General features: G+C 39.6%; 1 protein-coding gene across 2 annotated transcripts in view; it reads right to left on the reverse strand.

The window, feature by feature from the left end:
• LOC140493493 (DNA-binding protein SMUBP-2-like) overlaps positions 1 to 22,227 on the reverse strand; it is a 79,978-nt gene that overhangs the window by 57,215 nt on the left and 536 nt on the right. The window contains exons 1-5 of one of the 2 annotated variants that reach the window (XM_072591984.1): positions 21,202 to 21,433; positions 12,114 to 12,192; positions 8,164 to 8,333; positions 2,590 to 2,785; positions 296 to 396 (exon numbers count right to left, since the gene is read on the reverse strand). In XM_072591984.1, the coding sequence (XP_072448085.1) occupies positions 296 to 396; positions 2,590 to 2,785; positions 8,164 to 8,333; positions 12,114 to 12,184 (538 nt within the window). In that variant the 5' untranslated portion in view covers positions 12,185 to 12,192; positions 21,202 to 21,433. Of the gene's footprint in view, positions 1 to 295; positions 397 to 2,589; positions 2,786 to 8,163; positions 8,334 to 12,113; positions 12,193 to 21,201; positions 21,434 to 22,227 lie in introns of those variants that run through there. The other variant, XM_072591985.1, reaches the window with a different exon arrangement.

Consider the following 22,227-nt stretch of genomic DNA (forward strand, 5'->3'; position numbering starts at 1 on the left):
GAACAAACGTTTCTTAAAGGAAATAAATCACATTAACACTATAGTTGCTATGTATGTACAACACAAAAAAAAAGAGAATGCACTCCTACTGAATACAGAATTCCTGACTATTTTCTGGAGGAAAATGTAGTCAGTCACCAACACTTCTATATTGAAAAACAAAACTGGTCACAATAGTCAAAGTGAACATATACTTTATATGTTCTTGATGACACTATATTGTAAAGTTACAATTAAGTCTTCATTTTCAAATATCAGAGTAATGAACAAATGATGTACAAAAAATTGATCTTACTTAGAATTTCTGAGGGAAAACTTGGCTCAGAAGTGCCAAACAGGATGTCGATGAGCTTGGAAACAGGTCCAGCATGATACTGGCTCAAGGCCTTTAAAGCACTGAAATAAAAAATAAATGAACAAAACAACTGAGTGCAACTTTGATGAAGTCAGACTTTCATATACACAAGTGTGAAGCATGAAATAAAAACACTAATTAAAGAGGATCGTGGGCCTAACTATTTACAGGACGCAATACACAGAAGAGTCACTTTGTCAGAAAAGGATGTGCATAACTTGCAATATCATGCTTGTCACTGCTATTGAAAGAAGAGGGAGACAACATAACACTAAAAGGAAAAAATAAACAATACTGCGTGAAAGTACAGATTCAAAGAGTGGGAGAACTACAGTGAAGAAGAAAGGGAGCCAAATCGCATAGAGCTGCAACAAGGGTGCGTGAGAAGGAACTTGCAAGGGATATCAAAATCAACATTAACAGTCACGGTATTACAAACAAAAAATAGGGAAATACTGGGAATAACTACTTATAAAAGGACTTTGCATCAGTGTTTACAATGGAGAAAGATAAACAGATGCCTGACATTTCCAGGATATTAAAACCTGGGAAACAGATTCACTGAAAATAACATAAGTTTTAAAAAAGTAATGAAGAAAATTAAGATACTAAAAAATGATAAATCTCCATGACCAGATAATTCCCAGACCAGGTTTAAACATAAGTAGATGCGAACAGTGCCTCAACTATGAACTTCCAAATATCTTTTGACTCAGAAGCCATTTGTTTAGGTTGAAAAGATTGCATGTCACTCCACTATTTAACAGAACAGTGAAACAGAGAAACCAAGGAATTACAGACTAGTTATCTTTCATTTATGGGCATCACTGATATCAACAACATTCAAAACCTATTCCTAATTGCCTTCAAGAAGGCACTGACAAGGTGGCACTTGAACCACCGTAATAATTGTGGATGCCTACCCTTGGCACTGTTATGGGACGAGATGCTGGATCTTGGCCCAGCAATTATGAAGGAGTCATGATATTGTCCAAGTCAGAATACTGTGCAACTTGAAAGGAATTTGCCATGGTGGTATCTCGATACTGTTGCTGCCTTTATCCTTCTAGGTGGCAAACATATTCTAAAAGTCTGAAACGTTGTTGAAGGAGCCACAGAAAGTTCCAGCAGTGCACCTTTAATTGCACACACTGTTGCCAATGGACCTTTTGTGAATAAAACTAAAGTTTAAGTTGGTAGAACAGGTGCCAACGATTGAGGCTGTTTAGCCCTGTTACGTGACTGTTGTTGGACCTACACACAATTAGACAAATATAGTATTCCATGACAATCCTGACTCATAACCTGTAGATGATGGACAGAATTTGGGGAGTCAGGACCTACACATAACAAAATCTCCAGCTTCCGACCTGCTCTTAAAACCGCAGCTAGTCCAAATTCAGTTTTTGTTCATTAGTTACCCCAAGGATATTGATAGCAATGCCACTGATTGTCAAGTGGAATTGGTTAGATGCTGTCTAGTTACAGATAATCATTCATATCATACAAGTGCCACTAATGTCAGCCTAACATCAATCATCAAGAAATTAATGAAGCCTGTAATTATGTACAGAGCGACTGAACAACTTGAAAATTTGTAGATGATTAAAGACAGGCATGGATTTAAAGGTTGTAACTGATTAACCTGACTGAATGCTTTCAAGAGGTGGCTAAATCAGTGGAATGTCTATGGACCTTTTAAAATGAAGTTCCTGAATTAATTCAATAATATACCTCAAGTAAAAATTTGCTAAAATAGAAACTAAAAGAATGGAGGTTAAATTATGCACCTGGTTAGGTAATTTCTAGATCCAAATTACAAGACATTAGGGGCCACATGGAACTCAAAGATCAATTGTGATCCACTTGTTTGGTGGAACAAGCGTGAAGGCTGAATGGTCTAGTGCCTAATCCATGTTTTTCTATGAAATCAGAATTTTCTGCAGGCAGATTAAATCTCATTGTACTAATACAGGGTTGTTCTGCAATCTGCACATGCATGTCCAAATAAATTGCCATAAAAGTGGTCATTGATTTCCATTTCTCCAAGAATGTATGGAGTATGAACTAGGTTAGGAGCTAACTGAATCCAATGAGAAAAATATAATATAGTGCAAATGGTCTCAGCATTGCACATATCTTTGATTTATTTATTAGATATCTAACTTCAATTTTTTTAAACTTAAAAACACATCAATGCATTCGCCTCTTAAGTCAAAATGATTCATGCTTACCGTGTCAATCTTTTGTATGTTACATCATTAGCCAGTTTCAGAAGTTTAAAGGAAGAGCTAATGTCGAAGTTTAACTGATCACTGGGTTCATCAAAAGCTACAGTGATAGAGTTTTGTGTGATGCGCGTCACAATGCCAGATGCAAGTTGGTCCAATGGAGTGGAGCCTTGGCTGTCATACAGACCCACAATATCCCCTGAACAATAGCAAGAGAGAAAGTTAATGGATTTTCATCCCCCTTATATAGACGTTATGATTTCAACACTAAAGAAATGTTATGCGAGCAGATGTGAGAAAGTCTATAGCCTTAAAACTTGTCTTTAAACATTTAGACTAAAACGTAATGCTGAATTATAGAACACATTTACTGCACTAGAAAACAGACAGGCAGGAAGGCTCAAAAAAAAGGGGGGAATCTCAAAGAATGCACAAGATAGGGACATCTGGGCTCACCAAGTGATAACAGGATGCTGTAAGGCAATTAAGAACATGTGCCTTAGCATCAGTGAATCTGTGTGAACAGGACATCAAGTGATAACATTCACAGCCATTCCCTTGTGAAGTTAATGACTGTTTATTCTGACCCTGAAACAAAACTCGGTACTATCAAAAGCTTTGTAATTAACGGTCAGATGCTGTTAGTTATAATGGATTCTTATTACCACTTGCAAATGGGGCAGACACAGAGGAAAAAGAATGTTTGCTGACTTGAGAGTTCAAAAGGACGAGAGAGAGTGCGAGAGAGAGAGAGAGAGAGAGAGAGAGTGCGAGAGAGAGAGAATTTTAGTGCTGAGGTTGTTGAAGCCAGTAGAAAATTAACTTTTAGTGCTTATCTGCTATGGATTGAACTTAATTGCATTTTGGGACTTTCTGATGATATTGAGTAGCCATTACCAGTTATTGAATATAAACTCTGTAAAAGTTAATATTGATAAAGCCTTAACTTAATTGCTGTTCTTGCAGACCACTCTACAGACTTTACAGACTGCTCCACTGACAATACTAACTAATCAGATCTTATGTCTTATTTGAATTTGAATGACAAACTTGAAAAGAAGGCATGTTTAATTCGTGACTAATTAATCATTTTAAATAAAACCTTGCAGTAACATTTCAACCATAGGTACAGAATGATTCTGTGCTTAAGATAAAAAGCAGGAATCTGCTCCCAGCTTAAAATTATTCTAAACTTAACATTGAAGAGATTCTGACACAATCTGTCAGGAAGCTATTTTGAAAATAATGAGATCAGACATGCGAGCTGTGCGAGGTTACCTTATGACATCTCCCACTTAATTTAGGCTGGTAGTTCTTTATAGGAACTTGTCTCGCCAGCAGATGCCTAACTCAGCTGGATTTGTTTTTCCCACCTGATGGATAGCTCAAGGCCTGTAGGAGTGATCAGTCAAGCGCACACGGATCTGTCAATTAACTTTTCTCCTTTACAAATTATTGTCTTTCACCATAATCTATCTAATTAAGAACATGCAATGTTTTGTGAACTTTTGTATGAGTACATCAGAGTAGCCTGCTGAGGCACTTGAAGAGCTGGTACCCTACTCTCCTAGGTTATTACACCCTAGTTAGTTTAGCTTATAGGTATCAGTGTTATGTTGTAACAGTGATGCTATTGGTAAATAAAGGGAATGACTAAAATTAAACTAAACTGTAAGAGGTTTTTATTCCAGACTTCCAAAGAGTACGATCTCCGGGATGAACCAAGAGAGAGACTTTACAGGCCTGAGTCCACAAGGGATTCCCTGGGCTGTCTCAAATCTGTACTTTAACAGATATACATCACGTGGACTGCAACTGCTCAAGAAAGTGGCTCAACAGTAATACCTTCTCAAGAATAATTAGAAATATCATCAAATGTTGGTTAAAGTATTACAATGAAGAACTAACAAAGGCAAGAGCACACTGAGTGCACCATAGATGTAAGTGTAAAAGTCAATCTTTGAAGCCCTCAAACGTTGTTCCAAAAATAAATAGAGTCAACCTACATGCAGAGTACAAATTACATATCTCTGGTGTGGATGGTCACAATTTTGAAATGTGGGAAATTGGTGATTTGCATTAACGTCACATAATTTATTAAATAAATTGATTGTGTAATCATACCTTTAAATCACAATGAAATAACTTTGAGACGCATCAAAAGTTCAGTGTCTTCTGTACCTGAAGAGTTTATCAAATTCCTTTACTGATTGTAGAGAGGACATTATTTTGAGAATGCCACTCTAGATCAGAGTTAGCATTTTCAATTTCAGAATTAGCCTCCACAAGAAATCATCACCTTCTCCATCTACCGAACTGGATATTTTGCATTTTTGAACAATCCATTGACAGCTTGTATGATAACAGCATCAAAAAACAAAACACCAAGTGGATGGCATTTCCAATCTTGTGAAGGTTTTTTTCCTTCATCAACTATCCAATGTGATGTGAACCTGATCCTTAAGTGGCATATCAAAGTACTCATTCAAAGGCTGAAGTACTCTTGATGTAACTGCAAAGCAGGTCCTGTTTCTTCGCAGGAATTTCTTAATCTCATGAACTGTATGGAATCCAAACATGTCACAGATCAATAAGCTTCATTCTTTATGTAGTCAACTCAGATGCCTATTCCATAGTTTGTTGAACCATAAGTCTATTCTAGTTTCATCCACCCAAATGTTGTCATAGAGATTAATTCTCCTCATTGGGTTAATGGACTGGATGTCAGGTCCTGCTATTCGAAGAGTCGTGTCTGATCAGAAGACTACTTCTCAACCTTGTTTTTCAAGATGCTTTCACTAGTTTGTAGGAGGCACAGGATGACTGCTTGACACATTTATTAAGATGACATATTAATTTAAAAAGTTACAGCTTACAGAAACTGTACAGAAGGAATGATTAAGCCTGAAGAAAACTAATTTAATTGGCTTTTACTGCAGAGAACAGATACAGCTCATGAGCTTGTGAAGAACTGATAGCTTCTTACTATCTTTTCCACAATTCAAACTGTTCAGCTAGCTGGGAACTAATCACATAGTTGTTGGTATGAAGCCATCAATAACTGGTCACTAACACCATAAACCAATTAGCTACTTGCTGCCAACTGAATTTCCATTTGTACACCTGCCTTCTGCACACCATCGACAGGTCATTCTGCTATAATGCGCATTTCATTAACATGAATTTGCTATAACACAATTTATGAATTGGGGTCACTGTTTCTAAGGCGCAAACATTTAAACTGTATATTGATTATAACGTAATTCTGGCCCCATTAGTTTATATGGTGCTACTATTACATGATTTTCTTATAATCAGGATTGCGCTAGAACGGAACTGCCACGTTATAGCAGAACTGACTGTACTACAGCATGCATTAGCAGTTGTGTTAACAGTACTTGCAATAAGAGTCAGGTTTTTGCTTTCAAAAACTGCAACAATCCCTCACCAATCCTTGCTTTATAAAACTGCACTTTTCCCACTTCAGTCCACAGTTCAAAACTACATAAAAATAAAAAGACAATCTTTGCAAGATGCACAAAATGATTTTCAGCATGATTCAACAGTTTCAAATTACCACAGATTTTAATTTCATTCCATCTGCCATAATAGGCTTCCATCACCATAGTTAATCTTGTCCTCTCACACCCTTGACTTTCGGAGAGCTTTTCCAAATATTTCCATATCAAAATCATAGGCAATCCATTGCTGGTAACTCAAGTGCACTCATAGTTTTGTTGGTGTCTCACAGGAACCTTTGCAAAGTTTTGGCAGACTTACTTTAATAGTCTCTGAACGATCTTGGTCTTTTATCACACCACAAGATACTTTAGTCCATAAATCAGTTACACCTACTAACTAGCAGTTCGCTATCTTGGCCGGACTCAGTGCTTGATTTGGCTCATTTAAGTATGTATACATACACTGCACTTCTGGTGATAATAAAACCTAAATGATCTTGGAGGAACAATTCCAATACAAACTTTATAAGATCTAGCCAATGGCCGGTTGCTGTTCTCAGTGTATTTGGACTGGAGTACTGATCCTCTTCCAGGGATGTACAACTCCTGCTTCCATTTTCACAAAGCATTTCACTAACACTGACTTTCCTCACTATGGCACTGTTAAATGATGAGTTAGCAAATGTTAAGAATAATAGCTTGAATCATATTCAATTTATTTTCTTGGAAAATTCATTTATCCCCATTGTTCAGGCATATGTTCTGCATTGGCTTGTCTTAAATTCCAGAACATCCATCACCTGCTCAGTGCCTAGCATCCAGTTGGAAGTTAAACCTGCAATTACGAGGCAAAGACATTGAGGCTAGCTACGAATTTGGATATATTTTGTTGTAACTGAAAAGCAGGGATCAACACCATTAATAGGCAAAAGTACAGTTTTAGGGGCCATAATGGTGGAGTCCTTTTACACACCAGGTCAACTCATGCACCATGATCCACTGTAGCTAAAATAAACATTATTACAATCGAAAACATTCATTGTGGCAAATAAAGTACAGCATTTCAATATGCTGCACAAGCTTTACGTTATAGGGAGGATATTATTAAGCTGTAGAGGGTTCAGAAGAGATTTACCAGGATATTGCCTAGTATGTAAGGTCCGGAGTTATAAAGAAAGATTGGATAAGCTGGGACTTTTTTCAATGAAGCATAGGAGGTTGAGAGGCAACCTGATACAAGTTTATAAAATAATGAGAGGTATAGATAGAGTTAATGGTAGCTCTTTTCCCTAGTATGGGGAATTTCAAAACTACAGGGCACATTTTTAAGGCGAGAGGAGAGAGATTTAAAAAAGACATGAGGGGCAATTTTTTTTTATATACAGGGTGGTTTGCATGTGGAATGAACTTCCTAAGGAAGTGGTAGATGTGGGTACAATTACAATGTTTAAAACGTTTTAATAGTTACATGAATAGAAAAGGTTTGGAGGGACATGGGTCAGGAGCAGGTAGGTGGGACTAGTTTAGTTTGGGATTATGTTTGGCATGGACTAGTTGGACCAAAGGGTTTGTTTCCCTGCTGTATGACTCTATAAGAAACTGCCAATCAATTTACAATATTTTGAACTGCAGTTTCTACTCATCTTTCTGGCACAGTAGTAAACACATAGGTTCAATCTCCATTCTGCTAAGTCTCTGATCACAATGTTACAGGAGGGAAATTAAGTAGTGCCCTGGTATCTGTTTCTCCATGGGAAAAGGGGAAAAATATGTCATTATGTCAATTTTATTGTCATGGAGAACAGTGATGACTCACTGGGTTTATTGAAAATCATGTGACTGAAATAAATAAAAGCTTTCTCAATAAAAGCATACATTAAATGTGCCTTGAAAGAAATGACTGGGGGCTGCAAGAACTAGAAATCAGTGGTAGGTTTAACCATTTGCCTCAGTGTGAAACCTGAAAAACACACTGAAAATCTGTGTGCCTAAAGCTGCCAGTCTTGAAATCTCGGAGGAAAGATCAATAAGAGGAGAAGTCAACTATTGGAACATTCTACATGATACACTGGCATTGCAATGAATGGAACAGCATTAAAAAACAAATCACACAGACCAGAGCTGAAGTTATTGCTGGGTAGCGCTGCACTGGCCTCAAACTTTCTTGGTTCAAAGCTAACAAGAAAGCGTCCATACAGTCCGGTTCTCTGGCTTGATACTTGCAGCTTTATCAGGCAGACCCCTCGTTGCTGGAGTTCTTTAACAGAGACGTTTTCCTGCCAAGCCCTTAAAACAACCAGATAAAGACAATGCTATTTTTCAGTCACCTTGAATTTGTAATACACTCTTAAAATAGTAAAATGTTCCAGAGTGCTTCCCATAAAGTACAGAAGCACAGAAACATATGGGTATCAAAATCAACATAAAACATTTTTACAATTATATTTGGAAAGCAGTGGATGGTCTGATGGGGATTCTAATTCAAGGTTTTAATGGAAATAGATGAGAACTTTATAGAAGCCATAACTACAATCTTCCAAGGTTCTCTCAATCTGGAAACTGTCCCTTTTCATTGAAAAATTGTACACATTATTCTGCCATTTAGGAAAGGTGACAGGGGAAACCAGGGAATTAAAGACCAGTTAACCTAATTTCTGTTTCCAGGAAATTACTGACTGTACATTTAAGGATAGTGTGACTTACCACCTTCACAATGTCACTGGAGCTAGCCAAAGCTAAAGTTGATGGAACTGTAGTTACATGACTGGTCTGATCAGGAGATGAGCTGTGTGCCAGGTAACGGAGAATTGGGATAATGGGCAGGTGCTCCAATATGCACCTACTGAAACACAGCAAGGATCTGTGTTTGAGCCTCAACCAATTATTGCATACATTAATGACTTAATAAAAGGTTAGAAAATTACATGTCAAATGGTTCTGAAGACACAACGAAATAACATTGAAACCAGTGTAGGTGGAAGTGCAAAGTGACAAAAAGATATGACAGATTTAGCAAATTGTCAAATTTCAATGGTAGTAATGTGAGATGATCCAGCTTATGCCCATAAAAAAGTATTTTCATGCTCAAAACAGCAGAGATTCAAAGATATTTGGACATCCAGGTATATAAATCATTAATGGACAATATACAAAGTAATGAAAAAAAAATCAATGGAATGCTTGAATTCTAGAGGACTAGAATAGCATAGAAATCTACAACACAGGAGGTCATTCAGTCGATTGAGTGAGCTTTTTTTATTCATTCATGGAGCATGGGCATCATTAGCTGGATCAGCATTTATTGGCCTTCCCTAGTTGCCCTTGAGAATCATAGAATCCCTACAGTATGAAACCAGATCATTTGGCCCATTGATCCACACCTACCCTACAAAGAGCATCCATCCAGGCCCAGCCTCCTAACCTTTCCTTGTAACCCTGCATTTCCCATGGCTACTTCACCCAGCCTGCACATCCTTAGACACAATGGCCAATCCACCTAACCTGCACATATTTGGACTGTGGGATGAAATCTGAGCATAAAGAGGAAACTCCTGCAGACCCCAGGAGAATGAGCGAGTGAGCAGTCTTCTTGAATTACGCAGTCCATGTGTTTTGGATAAAATCCACAATGTTGTTGGGGGGGGGGGGGCGGGAATTCCATGATTTTGATCCAGCAGCAGTGGAGGAACAGCCATACATTTTCATTCAGGATGGCAAGTGGCTTGATGGGGAACTTGCAGGTGGTGGTGTTCTCATGTATCTGCTACCCTTGTCCTTCCAGATAAAAGTGGTCATGGGTTTGGAAGGTGCTGTCTGAGGAACTTTGGCAAATTGCAGGTCGGCAAACAACTACTCAACCTAACTGTATTCTTTATGCCTATTTAGTTTATAATATTTTAAATACATATCCGAGCACTATTTAAATATCATTATAGTTTCTCCTCTGCCATCTGTTCAAGGATTTGTCATAGTACAGTACATAAAGCGTTTTAGAAAGTTCTGGTTACACCTCACTTGCAGCACTGCAAGCAGGTCTGAGCACCATGTTTTAAGATCTATTGGCCTTGGAGTATGCAAAACATAGATATTTTTGGTCAGACGTATTACGGCACACACCACTGGAGCAGGTGGAACATGAACCCAAGCCTTCTGGCCCAGAGGTAGGGATCTTACCACTGTGCCATAAGTGATCCCAGACTGCGTAGCATATGCTTAGCAGCATAACAATTGGGACTCCAAAAGAAAAATAACAAGGGAAGATTATACAAACTAGAATCGTAGTTTCTGGAATTTAAGATTAAGCAGTGATCTAATTATAACTTTCAAGAAAATACAAAAAAAATCATTTTACAACAAAGATGATAGATTTCTATTAACTAGTGGTATGAAGAGATATGAGCTTGAGGTAGGTATATGGAGCTTGGTCAATGATCAGCTCCAATTTTATTAGATGGTGGAGTAGGATTGAAGTCTAAGTGGCCTTCTTCTGTTATGATGACTTTATGAAAACAGAATATAGATCTGATTTTACTGCTGATAGATTAAATCAATATTGGTGTAATAGCGCAGGTACCGACTGCAATCTTAACATGCTTGCCTAAATCCATCACCACAGAAGCAGCAATTCAGTTTCATTCTGCCAACTCTGTATGCAGTACAAGTACCAACTATATGTAATGAGGACAAAGTGGGCTGTTTATCTCCAGTATAAATGAGTCCAGTATACATATTGCTCATGCGTTTAACAGATATCTTTAACTTATCTTCATAAGAAACATATGTTAAAATGATTACCTCTTTTAATGTATGACACAGTAAAAGATAAAATAAATAATGTTTGTTATTTCAGTGTTTTTATATAGAGTCTGGTTGCAGGTCTCACTGAGATGTCTATCAAATTAAGGGACTAATTTCATATTTCTGTTCCAACACAGTCAAGGAAGAAAATTCCAGATCCTAAGTCTTAGGCAGGTGAAGGCTAGAATGGTTAACATCAGAAATGTGTAGGATTCCAGAGTTTGAGGGGCTCAGAGATCTCCGAAGGTTGCAGGGTAAAGTAGAGCAATTTGAAAACAAAGTGGACTATTTTAGAAAGCAGAATACCACAGATACTGGAAATCTGAGATTAAAAATAGAAAGTGCTAGAGAAACTCAGCCAGTCTGGCAGCATCTCTTTTGAATATTACATAGTTACAGTGGTGCTGGACATGTGTTACCAAGATCAAAGAGCAAACATGGGGTGAACAGAACATTCATTGCGTTAGGATATCAGTCACAGAACATTGGAAGAACTAAAGTCACACTATATTCTGCTGAACAATTTATATGACTTTAGTCTGACGAGAGAATCTCTGCTCTAAAGAATGGTTTCAAATCTAAACTGGATCTCAGTTGTTTAAGAACTGGAATCCCTTGTTGCAACATAAACAGTCAGTCTAATTTTCAAATGAAAATGTATAGATTTTTGTTGGTGCAAACCCTTATGGGTTATCCGTTTTCCATTTCATAGCCACGCATATTTTAAGACCTCGACAGATTGCAGTATTCTGTTTCATTTTATGGAAAGCATTCTATCAAATAGTATAACCCAGGGGAACACACTGCAAACTGTTCATTACTTCAGGTTTTCATGAATTTCCATGAACAATAACCCCTGCTCCCCAAACGTTTAATACCATAAACCTGCTAGTAGGCTGATTGGAAGCAGTCCCATTACAGAGTCAGATCAATATTTAGCACATCCATCAAACTGTGTATATGTGTACTTCCATCATATAAAAGATCTTCTGCATATTCTGTATAATGGGGCCAGAATCAATATTAAAAAGTCTTTTTTAACAAATAATAAACTCATGAATATTCAACAAAGCCGTTTTGACTTAAATCGGGCAAGCCTTGGACAAAGGGTTTTATTTCCTGTAACAATTCTGTGGGCGAAACTAAACTGTTGACCGTAAATTACTCAATTATTGGTTAAGTAGATAGACTGGAATTGTGGGGTTGAGTATCACGTGCTTAAAACACATTATGAGCATTAGATGAAAGGACAGTACTGAGAAAGCCTACCTCGTCTCTTCAATTTCAGCAGCTCTTTCTTCTTGTAATAGCTCCAAACTTTGAGACACAAAGTTTTCCATTGCTACAACTGTTCAAGAAATAAATAAAAGAAGCAACACAATTAAAATTGCAAATACGAATTCAGTTTAGTTCTGTGAGAGGAAAGTACAGGAAGTCCCCAGGTTACGAACGAGCTCCATTTTTCTGCTGCTCCTAAGTCGAATTAGTATGTAAGTTGGAACAGATACGCGCAAATTAGTCTGCCCGTTTGTTAGTATGAAACATTATAAGCTACACAGATTCTTAAAAATAATTTTTAAATAAGAGAAGTGGAGGTTGGTTCATAAGTACGGGACATTCGTAAGTCAGGCGTTTGTAACCCAGGCACCTCCTGTAATAAACTTGCAACATCTTTCATTAGAAATTTAAATGGTAAAATAACTTCCAAAAGTGCTTCATGAACAGAATCAAGATTGGAACGTCAATGCTATGTAAGGAAGGGTGAGATTAGGAGGTATGAACAAAAGCCTGGATCAACATATGGGCTTTCAGAAAGGCTTTGAATGGGAGAGAGGTGCAAGAGTTTAGAGGGGATTATGGAAGATGGGCCCAAGACAACTGAAGTCTCTGTCATCAAGGGTAAGGTGAAGAGAGGGGAACACGGTGCTACCAGAGTCTGTAATAATGGTCACAGAGAAAGAGACAAATGGCGGGTCATCCGATCACCCAGAATATGACTGCTCTGATAACTGTGCATGAAAAGAGACTAATAGGAGTTCAGCAACTCTACATGAGAGATCATGTTGGCAAGTGGAAAGTCCAACATTACAGTTTCTTGTTATTGCAAGAACACTTCACAATTTTATTAATGACTTTCACGTTGCTAACACGGCAGTGCTTAAGCTAATAACAGCACCTAGCTCAGTGAGGGGAGCTGCTTCCGTTAAATAACAGCTCTTATAAGAAAAGTAGCAGCCTGGAGATTCATTGCAAAGCTTGCCTTGGTTAGAACCCACTTGAAGGAAAGTGAACAGATCTGAACAGGGATCACAACATTCGTAAAAATGATGCATGGACTTCAGGGGTTAAGTTCTGAGGGATTATACAAATTAAGACTGTTTTCTTGAGAATTTAGAAGATTAAGGGGTCAAATATTAATAGGAAAAGATAGGGTAGATAAACTATTTCCACTGGTTAGAGATTCCAGTTATATTCTAAAGATTAGGAGATTATGGAAGATGGATCCAAGACAACTGAAGTCTCTGTCAGACTGTTCAGGTGGGATGTTAGGAGCACTTCTGCACACAAAAGGTGATAGAGGTTTGGAACTTCCTTCTATAAATGGCAGATCAGTTGTTAGATTTAAAATCTGAGATGGACTTTTTTTTAAAACAACTGTATTAAGGGATACAAGCCAGAGGCAGGTATATAGATTTAGGCGACAGACCAGCCACGATCTCAATGTATGGCAGGACAGGCTTGACAAGCTGAATGGCCTGTTCCACTGAGAGACCATCACCATGTTTTCAAAATTAGTTTCTCTAATGGGCAAGACAAAGGCAACATGATGGCAGTCAAAAAATGTTTAGATCTTGGGCAATGGTTAATCATTGGCCACCCATTTTTCACCTGCAGAGAACACGAAGTCAGTGGTTGAGAACAGAGTGGAGAAGGGGCATCTTACCAACTTTGCAGATGCCCAAGACCCACTTGTTTTTAGTGAAAGCCGGTTTGAACATAATATCAGGTTTTCACATGCGTAGTTTTCTGGGATATCACAGGAGATACCCATTTGCAACAAACATTTAAAAGGTCGAAGTGGTAATCCTTAATAGGGCTGCATGTTTACCTGTCCAAGGTATTGGCCCCATAGTGGGAGCCAGAAAATTTCCCACAACTGGTGGGCTACAGCAAGGGAGGAAATAAATGAGGTTAGCCCAGGAATGGTATGGGTCTCCTGGAGACATAGTTAGTTGAACAGTATGGCAATGATACCAATTCTATACCCTTATTTAAAACAACAGACAGGACTAGAAAGCCTAATTTAAAAAAGGTCCTCGAGGGTAGAAATATCTGGATTACTCCTGGTGCTAAGAGCTAATGAGGGTAGGAATAAGATAGAGCAGATTAATGTGTGGCTGAGGAGCTGGTGAAGGGGAGAAGGATTCACATTTTTAGCACTGGAACTCCTCTGGGGTAGAAGTGACCTGCATAAGGAGAACAGATTACAGCTGAATTGGAAGGGGACTAATACATTGGCAGAAAGATTTGCTGGAGCTGCTCAGGAAGATTTAAACTAGTACTGAGGATGGTTGGGTGGGGGGGGGAGCGAGCAGAGAAATAGTGAAGAAAGAGATCAACCTGAGACTGGTACAGTCAGGAACAGGAATAAGTCAAACAGTCAGGGCAGGCAGGTACAAAGCAGTGAATGAGGTAGCCCTGATAAATTATCTGCATTTATTTCAATACAAGAGGCCGAACAAGGAATGCAGATGAACTCAGGGCATGGTAATGAACATGGGAATGAGATATCATAGCGATTACAGAGACATGGCTCAGGGATGGACAGAACTGGCAGCTTAATGTTCCAGGGTATATATGCCATAGGAAGGATAGAAAGGGGGGCAAGAGATGAATGGGAGTGGTGTTTTTCATTAGGGGTAACATTATAGCTGTACTTAGGGAGGATATTCCTGGGAATACATCCAGGGAAGTTATTTGAGTGGAACTGAGAAATGAGAGATAATCACTTAATTGGGATTGTATTATAGACCCCAATAGTCAGCGTGAAATCGAGATCTCAGTTATCTGTAAGAATAATGGGGTGGTAATGGTCGGGGATTTTAACTTTCCAAACATAGACTGAGACTGCCAAAATGTTAAGGGTTTAGATGGAGAGGAATTTGTTAGGTGTGTATAAAAAAAATTTCTCATTTAAAATGTGGATGTAACTTGACCTACTCTTGGGAAATAAGGGAGGGTAAGTGGCTGAGATGTCACTGGGAGACCACTTTGGGCCCAGCAACCATTATTCTATTAGTTTTAAAATAGTGAGGGAAAAGGATAGACCAGATCTAAAACTTGAAGTTCTAAATTAGAGAAAGACCAATTATGATGGTATTAGGCAAGACCTTGCAATGTTAAATGGGGGCAGATGTTCGCAGGTAAAGGGGCGGCTGGAAAATAGGAAGCCTTCAAAAATGAGATAATGAGAGTCTAAAGACAGTCTGTTCCTGTTAGGATGAAAGCAAGGTTGGTAAGTGTAGTGAACTGGTTGACTAGAGAAATTGAGGTTTTGGTTGAGAAAAAGGAAGCATATGTTAGGTATAGACAGCAGAGATCGAGTGAATCCTTAGAAGAGAAAAAGGCAGGAGGAGTATACTTAAGAGGGAAATCAGGAGAACAAAAAGGGGACATGAGATAGCTTTGGCATATAGGGTGAAGGAGAATCCAAAGCGATATTATAAATACATTAAGGACAAAAAGGTAACAAGGGAGAGAATAGGGCCCCTTAAAGATCAAGAAAGCCACCAATGTGTGGAACTGCATCAGTGTTTACTGTGGAGAAGCACAAGGAAAATATAGATCCTGTCATCACTGACCCAAAGAAACCCAAATAGAAAGCAGGAATCATCAACAGTGCTTCACCTAGAGGCCCACTGAAGATGTTACCTAGTAGGGTGATGAAACATCTGGAAATGAACCTTCCAGCTCAGAGAGCAAACCTACATCCAGAAGCTGAACCGGAGCTACAAATCTTCTGAAAACCCACTAGGATTTACATGTACTTGGAAAGGCAAGGACTGATTAGGGATAGTCAACATGGCTTTGTGCATGGGAAATCGTATCTTGCTAACTTCGAACAAAGAACATTTACAGCCCAGGAACAGGCCCTTCTGCCTTCCAAGCTTGAACCGATCCAAACCTACTGTCTAAACCTCTCACCCAATTCCCAAGCATCTTTATCCCTCTGCTCCCCACCTATTCATGCATCTGTCCAGACGCATCTTAAATGATTCTACCATGCCTGCCTCTATTACCTCTGCTAGCAATGCGGTCCAGGCACCTACCCCCTCTGTGTGAAGTACTTGCCGCATGTAACCCCTTTAAACTTTTCACCTCTCACCTTGAAAGCGTGACCTCTCGTTACTGAATCCTTCATCCTGGGAAAAAGCTTATCTCTACCTACCCTGTCTATATCCTTCATGATTTTGTAGACCTCAATCAGGTCCCCCTCAACTCCTTTTTTGTAATGAATACAATCCTAACCTATTCAACCTTTCTTCAAAGCTAGCACCTTCCATACCGGGCAACATTCTCGTAAACCTTCTCTGCACCTTCTCCAAAGCGCCCACATCCTTTTAGCGATGTACTTCATTGAGTTTTTTGAAGTAGTAATGAAGAGGATTGATGAGGGCAGAGCAGTGGACGTCATCTACATGGACTTTAAAAGGCCTTCAGCAAGGTTCCTCAGGGTAGACTGGTTAGCAAGGTTAGATCAAATGGAAATACAGGGAGAACTAGCTATTTGAACTGGCTCGAAGGTAGAAGACAGGGTAGTGGCGGAAGGTTGCTTTTCAGACTGGAGGCCTGTGACCAGTGATGTGCCACAACGATCAGTGCTGGGTCCACTGCTTTCCATCATTTATATAAATGATTTGGATGTGAATATGGGAGGTATAGTTATTAAGTTTGTGGGTAACACCAAAATTGGAGGTGTAGTGGATAGCAGAGTACAATGGGATCGTGATCAGGTAGGCTGAGGAGAGGCAGATGGAATTTAATTTAGATAAATGTGAGGTGCTGCATTTTGGAAAGGCAAATTAGGGCAGGATTTATACATTTAATGGTAAGGTCTTGGGGAGTACAGGTTCATAGTTCCTTGAAAGTGGAGTTGCAGGGAGATAGGACAGTAGAGACTGCATTTGGTATGCTTTTCTTCATTGGTCAGTACATCGAATACATGGGTTTGGAGGTCATGTTGCAGCTGTACAGGTCATTAGTTAGGCCACTTGTGGAATACTGTGTGCAATTTTGGTCGTGAAACTCAAAAGGGTTCAGAAAAGATTAACAAGGTCATGGTCAGGCTTGGAGGGTTTGAGTTATGAGGAGAGGCTGAATAGGTTGGAGCTGTTTTCCTTGAAGCGTCAGAGGCTGAGAGGTGACCTTACAGAGGTTTATAAAATCAAAAGAGGCATAGACAGGATAAATAGACAAGGTCTTTTCCCTGGGGTAGGGGAGCCCAGAACTAGAGGGCATAAGTTTAGGGTGAGAGGGGAACAATTTTAAAGAGACCTAAAGGGTAACTTTTTCACACAAAAGGTGGTGCGTGTTTGGAATGAGCTGCCAGACGATGTGGTGGAGGCTAGTACAATTGCAACATTTAAAAGGCATCTGGATGGGTATATGAATAGGAAGAGTTTAGAGGGATATGGTCCAAGTGCTAACAAATGGAACTAGATTAGGTTGAGATATCTGGTCAGCATGGATGAGTTGGACTGAAGGGTGTGTGTCCATGCTGTACATCCCTATGACTCTGAGAGTTCAATTCCCACACTGGCTGAGGTTACCATGAAGGACTTGGCTTCTCAACACGGCCCCTCACCTGAGGCATGTTGACCATCAGGTTAAACTACCACCAGTTGTCACTCTCTAATGAGAGAGCAGCCCTATGCTCTGGTACTACAGCGACTTTACCTTTCTTGTATTATTATTGTGAAGAGGCCGAATAGCTAAATTGGGTGGGGTGGGGTGGGGTGGGGGGTGGGGGGGGGGGGGGGGGAAAGGTGGTAGAATAGTTTTCAGGATGTTATTCATAAGATCCAAATGCTGTTGGTAAAACCAGCATTTACTGCCTATCCCTAATTGGCCTTAAGGAAGTATGTAAGAGTTGCCCTTTTGAACTGTTTAAGTCTCCACGCCAACAGAACCATTAGATTGGGTGTTCCAAGTACTTCAGCCAGCAGTGAAGGGACAATGATACAGTGCCAAGTCAACATAATGAGAGACTTGGAGGAATACTTACTTTTACTATTCATTCACAGAGCTGGGTGTCACTAGCTAAGACAACATTTATTGTCCATTTACAACTGGGCCCTCTACTTTTTGTCATTTACATAAATGATTTGGATGCGAGCATAAGAGGTACAGTTAGTAAGTTTGCAGATGACACCAAACTTGGAGGTGTAGTGGACAGAAAAGTGGGTTACCTCAGATTACAACAGGATCTGGATCAGATGGGCCAATGGGCTGAGAAGTGGCAAATGGAATTTAATTCAGATAAATGTGAGGTGCTGCATTTTGGGAAAGCAAATCTTAGCAGGACTTATACACTTAATGGTAAGGTCCTAGGGAGTGTTGCTAAACAAACAGATCTTGGAGTGCAGGTTCATGGCTCCTTGAAAGTGGAGTCGCAGGTAGATAGGATAGTGAAGAAGACGTTTGGTCTGCTTTCCTTTATTGGTCAGAATATTGAGTACAGGAGTTGGGAGGTCACATTGCAGCTGTACAGGACATTGGTTAGGCCACTGTTGGAATACTGCGTGCAATTCTGGTCTCCTTCTTATCAGAAAGATGTTGTGAAGCTTGAAAGGGCTCAGAAAAGATTTACAAGGGTGTTGTCAGGGTTGGAGATCTGAGCTACAGGGAGAGGCTGAACAGGCTGGTGTTGTTTTCACTGGAGCGTCAGAGGCTGAGGAGTGACCTTATAGAGGTTTACAAAATTATGAGGGCCATGGATAGGATAAACAGACAAAATCTTTTCCCTGGGGTCTGGGAGTCCAGAATTAGAGAGCATAGGTTTAGGATGAGAGGGGAAAGATATAAAAGAGACCTAAGGGGCAACTTTTTCATGCAGAGGGTGGGTACATGTATAGAATGAGCTGCCAGAGGATGTGGAGGAGGCTGGTACAATTGCAACATTTAAGAGGCAATTGGATGGGTATATGAATAGGAGGGTTTGAAGGGATATGGGCCGGGTGCTGGCAGGTGGGACGAGATTGAGTTGGATATCTGGTCGGCATGGACAGGTTGGAACGAAGGGTCTGTTGCCATGATATACATCTCTATGACTATGACTGTCCTTAAGAAGGGAATGATAAGCATGCTTCTCGAACAACAATAGCCTATGGGGTGCAGGTACACCCACGAGCTGTAGAAAGGAAATTCCAGTACTCTGAACATGTGATAGTCAAGGAATGGTGATATTAGTTCCAAGTGAAGATGCTGTAGAAATTGGAAGGGAACTTGTACTGGCATGCCAATGTGTCTTATTCTTATGCCCTTCTAAGCTGTGATGAATATGGGTTTGTTTTTGCTCTTGAAGGAGCCTTGGAATTCTTGTCATGCAACTCGTGGACAGTATACTGTTAACGATTCCTATGGAAACTATGAGCTTTCAACTGTTAAGATGTTTGTTGTAGCAAAAGATGAAAAGATCTATGAATAAAATACTACCTTTGTAAGCAACTTGTATTATAAACCACAGAACTAAATAAGGGTATTTATTAGGGGTATTAACTGATAAAACAAACTTCACAGGAAGACATTAAACAGACTTTTATGTACACATTCAATTGTCCCAAAATTGGTTCAAAGTGTCTCTTTGTTCAAGAAGAATTACTTCTGCTCTTTCTCTTTCTCAGCCTAGCAACATTTAACACCAGAATTATACTTCATGGCAAGAGTGCTACTTGAGATACCCTCTCAAATGCAAAATAAAGGAATCCTCCACCCTCATTTCAACTCATGAATTTGGCCTTTTCAATCTGCGAGTTTCCACTTGTATTCTGCAGTGGTGAACCATACAGAATTACAGTCTCTAACTTCATTCTCTCACCCAGATCCAGGCAGACTGGCTGTGACATTCAGTGATGTTTTTGGAAATCTGGTAATCCAAAATCATAATGGCTTGCTCTTAACTTTCCCATCTAAAAGCTCATCACCATGGCAAGGTGAATCATTTGGCCTTGTATTAACATAGAAATGCTGATTGACTCTTCTTTAGGTAAGTGCAGTGCTCAATGCTCCACTTCAAGGATGCTTGCAAAAGCAACATGAAGGCCTAAATGTTAACTGCTATATTTGGGAGTGACTAGCGAGCAAAAGAGGGAAATGACGACTCCTCTTGCAGGCTAGCATTCAAGTCCACGATGGCCAGTGTTACAGCGATTTGGCAACAGCAAAAACAATCTGAGGTGTCAGTTTCATAAACTGCTCTTTGGTAGAAGCTCACTCTCAAGGATTGACCAACACAGTCATTAACAGAAGTGCATGAATGGAGACCCTAACCTAAATGCATCATTTTCTAAATGTCCACTATCATTCAAATTGAAGAATGTCTACTCTGTTGTCAGATTGACCGAACATTTTCAACACTTTTCTCAGACTATGGAGGCACAAATTGAAGCAGTTTTTAGCACAAAAGCTGCTGCCTTCACATCTAAATGTAAATCCCTTCTTCCAAGTGAAATAATCTGGGCCTCCTGTAATCTCTTACAATCAAATAATCCAGATTTCCTGTCAAGCCGACATCAAATTAATTCATCTCACTCCTTTATTTTACCTTAAAATTAGAAACACTGTCCTAAAAAATAATCTTATAAACTGGATATTTGAACAACATTGCTGCCACTGTGAGTCAGTGGTGGAGGATGTGAATGTTGGATAGGATGCAGAAAAAATCTTGAAAATTGTTTGAGCTGCATTCATTCAGACATGTGAAAAATACTCCTATAACTTGTGCTGTGTGAATGGTAGCTAGGTTTTAGGAAGTCAGGAGCTGACTTTCTCTCCACAGAATTTCTAGTTGTTGACCCACTCCCACAATCACTATATTTAGTCCAGTTATATTTTAGATCAATGCTCATTTCATATAATTCAGAGACTAAAAATAACATTTTCAAATTTTTAAACAGACTCATTTAACGTAGATTGTTAGTTATTGTATCTGTGTCTCATGAAGAACTTTAAATATTCCAAACATGGTTAGCAAACAATATGGGATCTTGGGCTTCATAAATAGAAAAATGGGCGGCACGGTGGCACAGTGGTTAGCATTGCTGCCTCACAGTGCCAGAGACCCGGGTTCAATTCCCACCTCAGGCGTCTGACTGTGTGGAGTTTGCACGTTCTCCCCGTGTCTGCGTGGGTTTCCTCCAGGTGCTCCGGTTTCCTCCCACACTCCAAAGATGTGCAGGTCAGGTGAATTGGCCATGCTAAATTGCCCGTAGTGTTTGGTAAGGGGTAGATGTAGGGGTATGGGTGGGCTGCACTTCGGCGGGGCGGTGTGGACTTGTTGGGCCGAAGGGCCTGTTTCCACACTGTAAGTAATCTAATCTAAAAAAAATGGAGTACAAAGCAGGACAGCTGTGCTGAACCTTTGTAAACTCTTGATTCGGCCACACCACAACATTGTATTTAATTCTGGTCACCATACTTTGGGAGAGATTTGAGGGTGCTCCAAAGGGTGCAGGGGAAATTGCTCCTATGTCTTATGGTCTTACCTGAAATATATTTTTAAGCAGGAATCAAGGCTTACAAAAAAAAGGCAGGAATGGAGCATTATCAGATCGACCACGATCTCATTAAAGCAGAAGCGATGGGGCAAATGGCCTGCTTCTGTTCCTACATCATATGGACTTATTTACCAACATGATTCCATGAATTGGGGACATTCGATACAAGGCTAGATTGGAGAAGTTGGGATTGCTCCTGGAGTAGAAGAAATTGAGGGAAAATTTGGAAGAGACATTGTCAGCAATTGAAGGATCATGTTTTATTCATCGGCCTAAGTTTCCACTGTGGGCCTTTATATGATTAACAGACTTAGAAACCATTCTGGTTGTGGGGCAGGATGACCTTCTTGGTCACAAGATACAGAATGCCAGATTTGCTTCCGAGGAAGGGTCACTCGACCAGAAACATTAACTCTGATTTCTCTTAGCGAGTTTTGAGAAGGTTTGTAGCTTAGGTTGAGGTTTTGGATGTAGGTTTGCCCGCTGAGAAGATTTCTCTGCAAGAGATGCTGCTAGATTTGATTCCTTTCCTTCAGCGAGGGTCACTGGACTTCTAGTTCTGGCCGGGACCATCCAGGTTCTTCAGTAGGCATGTTGGTCATTAAGAT

Source organism: Chiloscyllium punctatum, chromosome 22 (genome assembly GCF_047496795.1).
Source record: "Chiloscyllium punctatum isolate Juve2018m chromosome 22, sChiPun1.3, whole genome shotgun sequence".
In the NCBI taxonomy this organism is placed as follows: domain Eukaryota; kingdom Metazoa; phylum Chordata; class Chondrichthyes; order Orectolobiformes; family Hemiscylliidae; genus Chiloscyllium; species Chiloscyllium punctatum.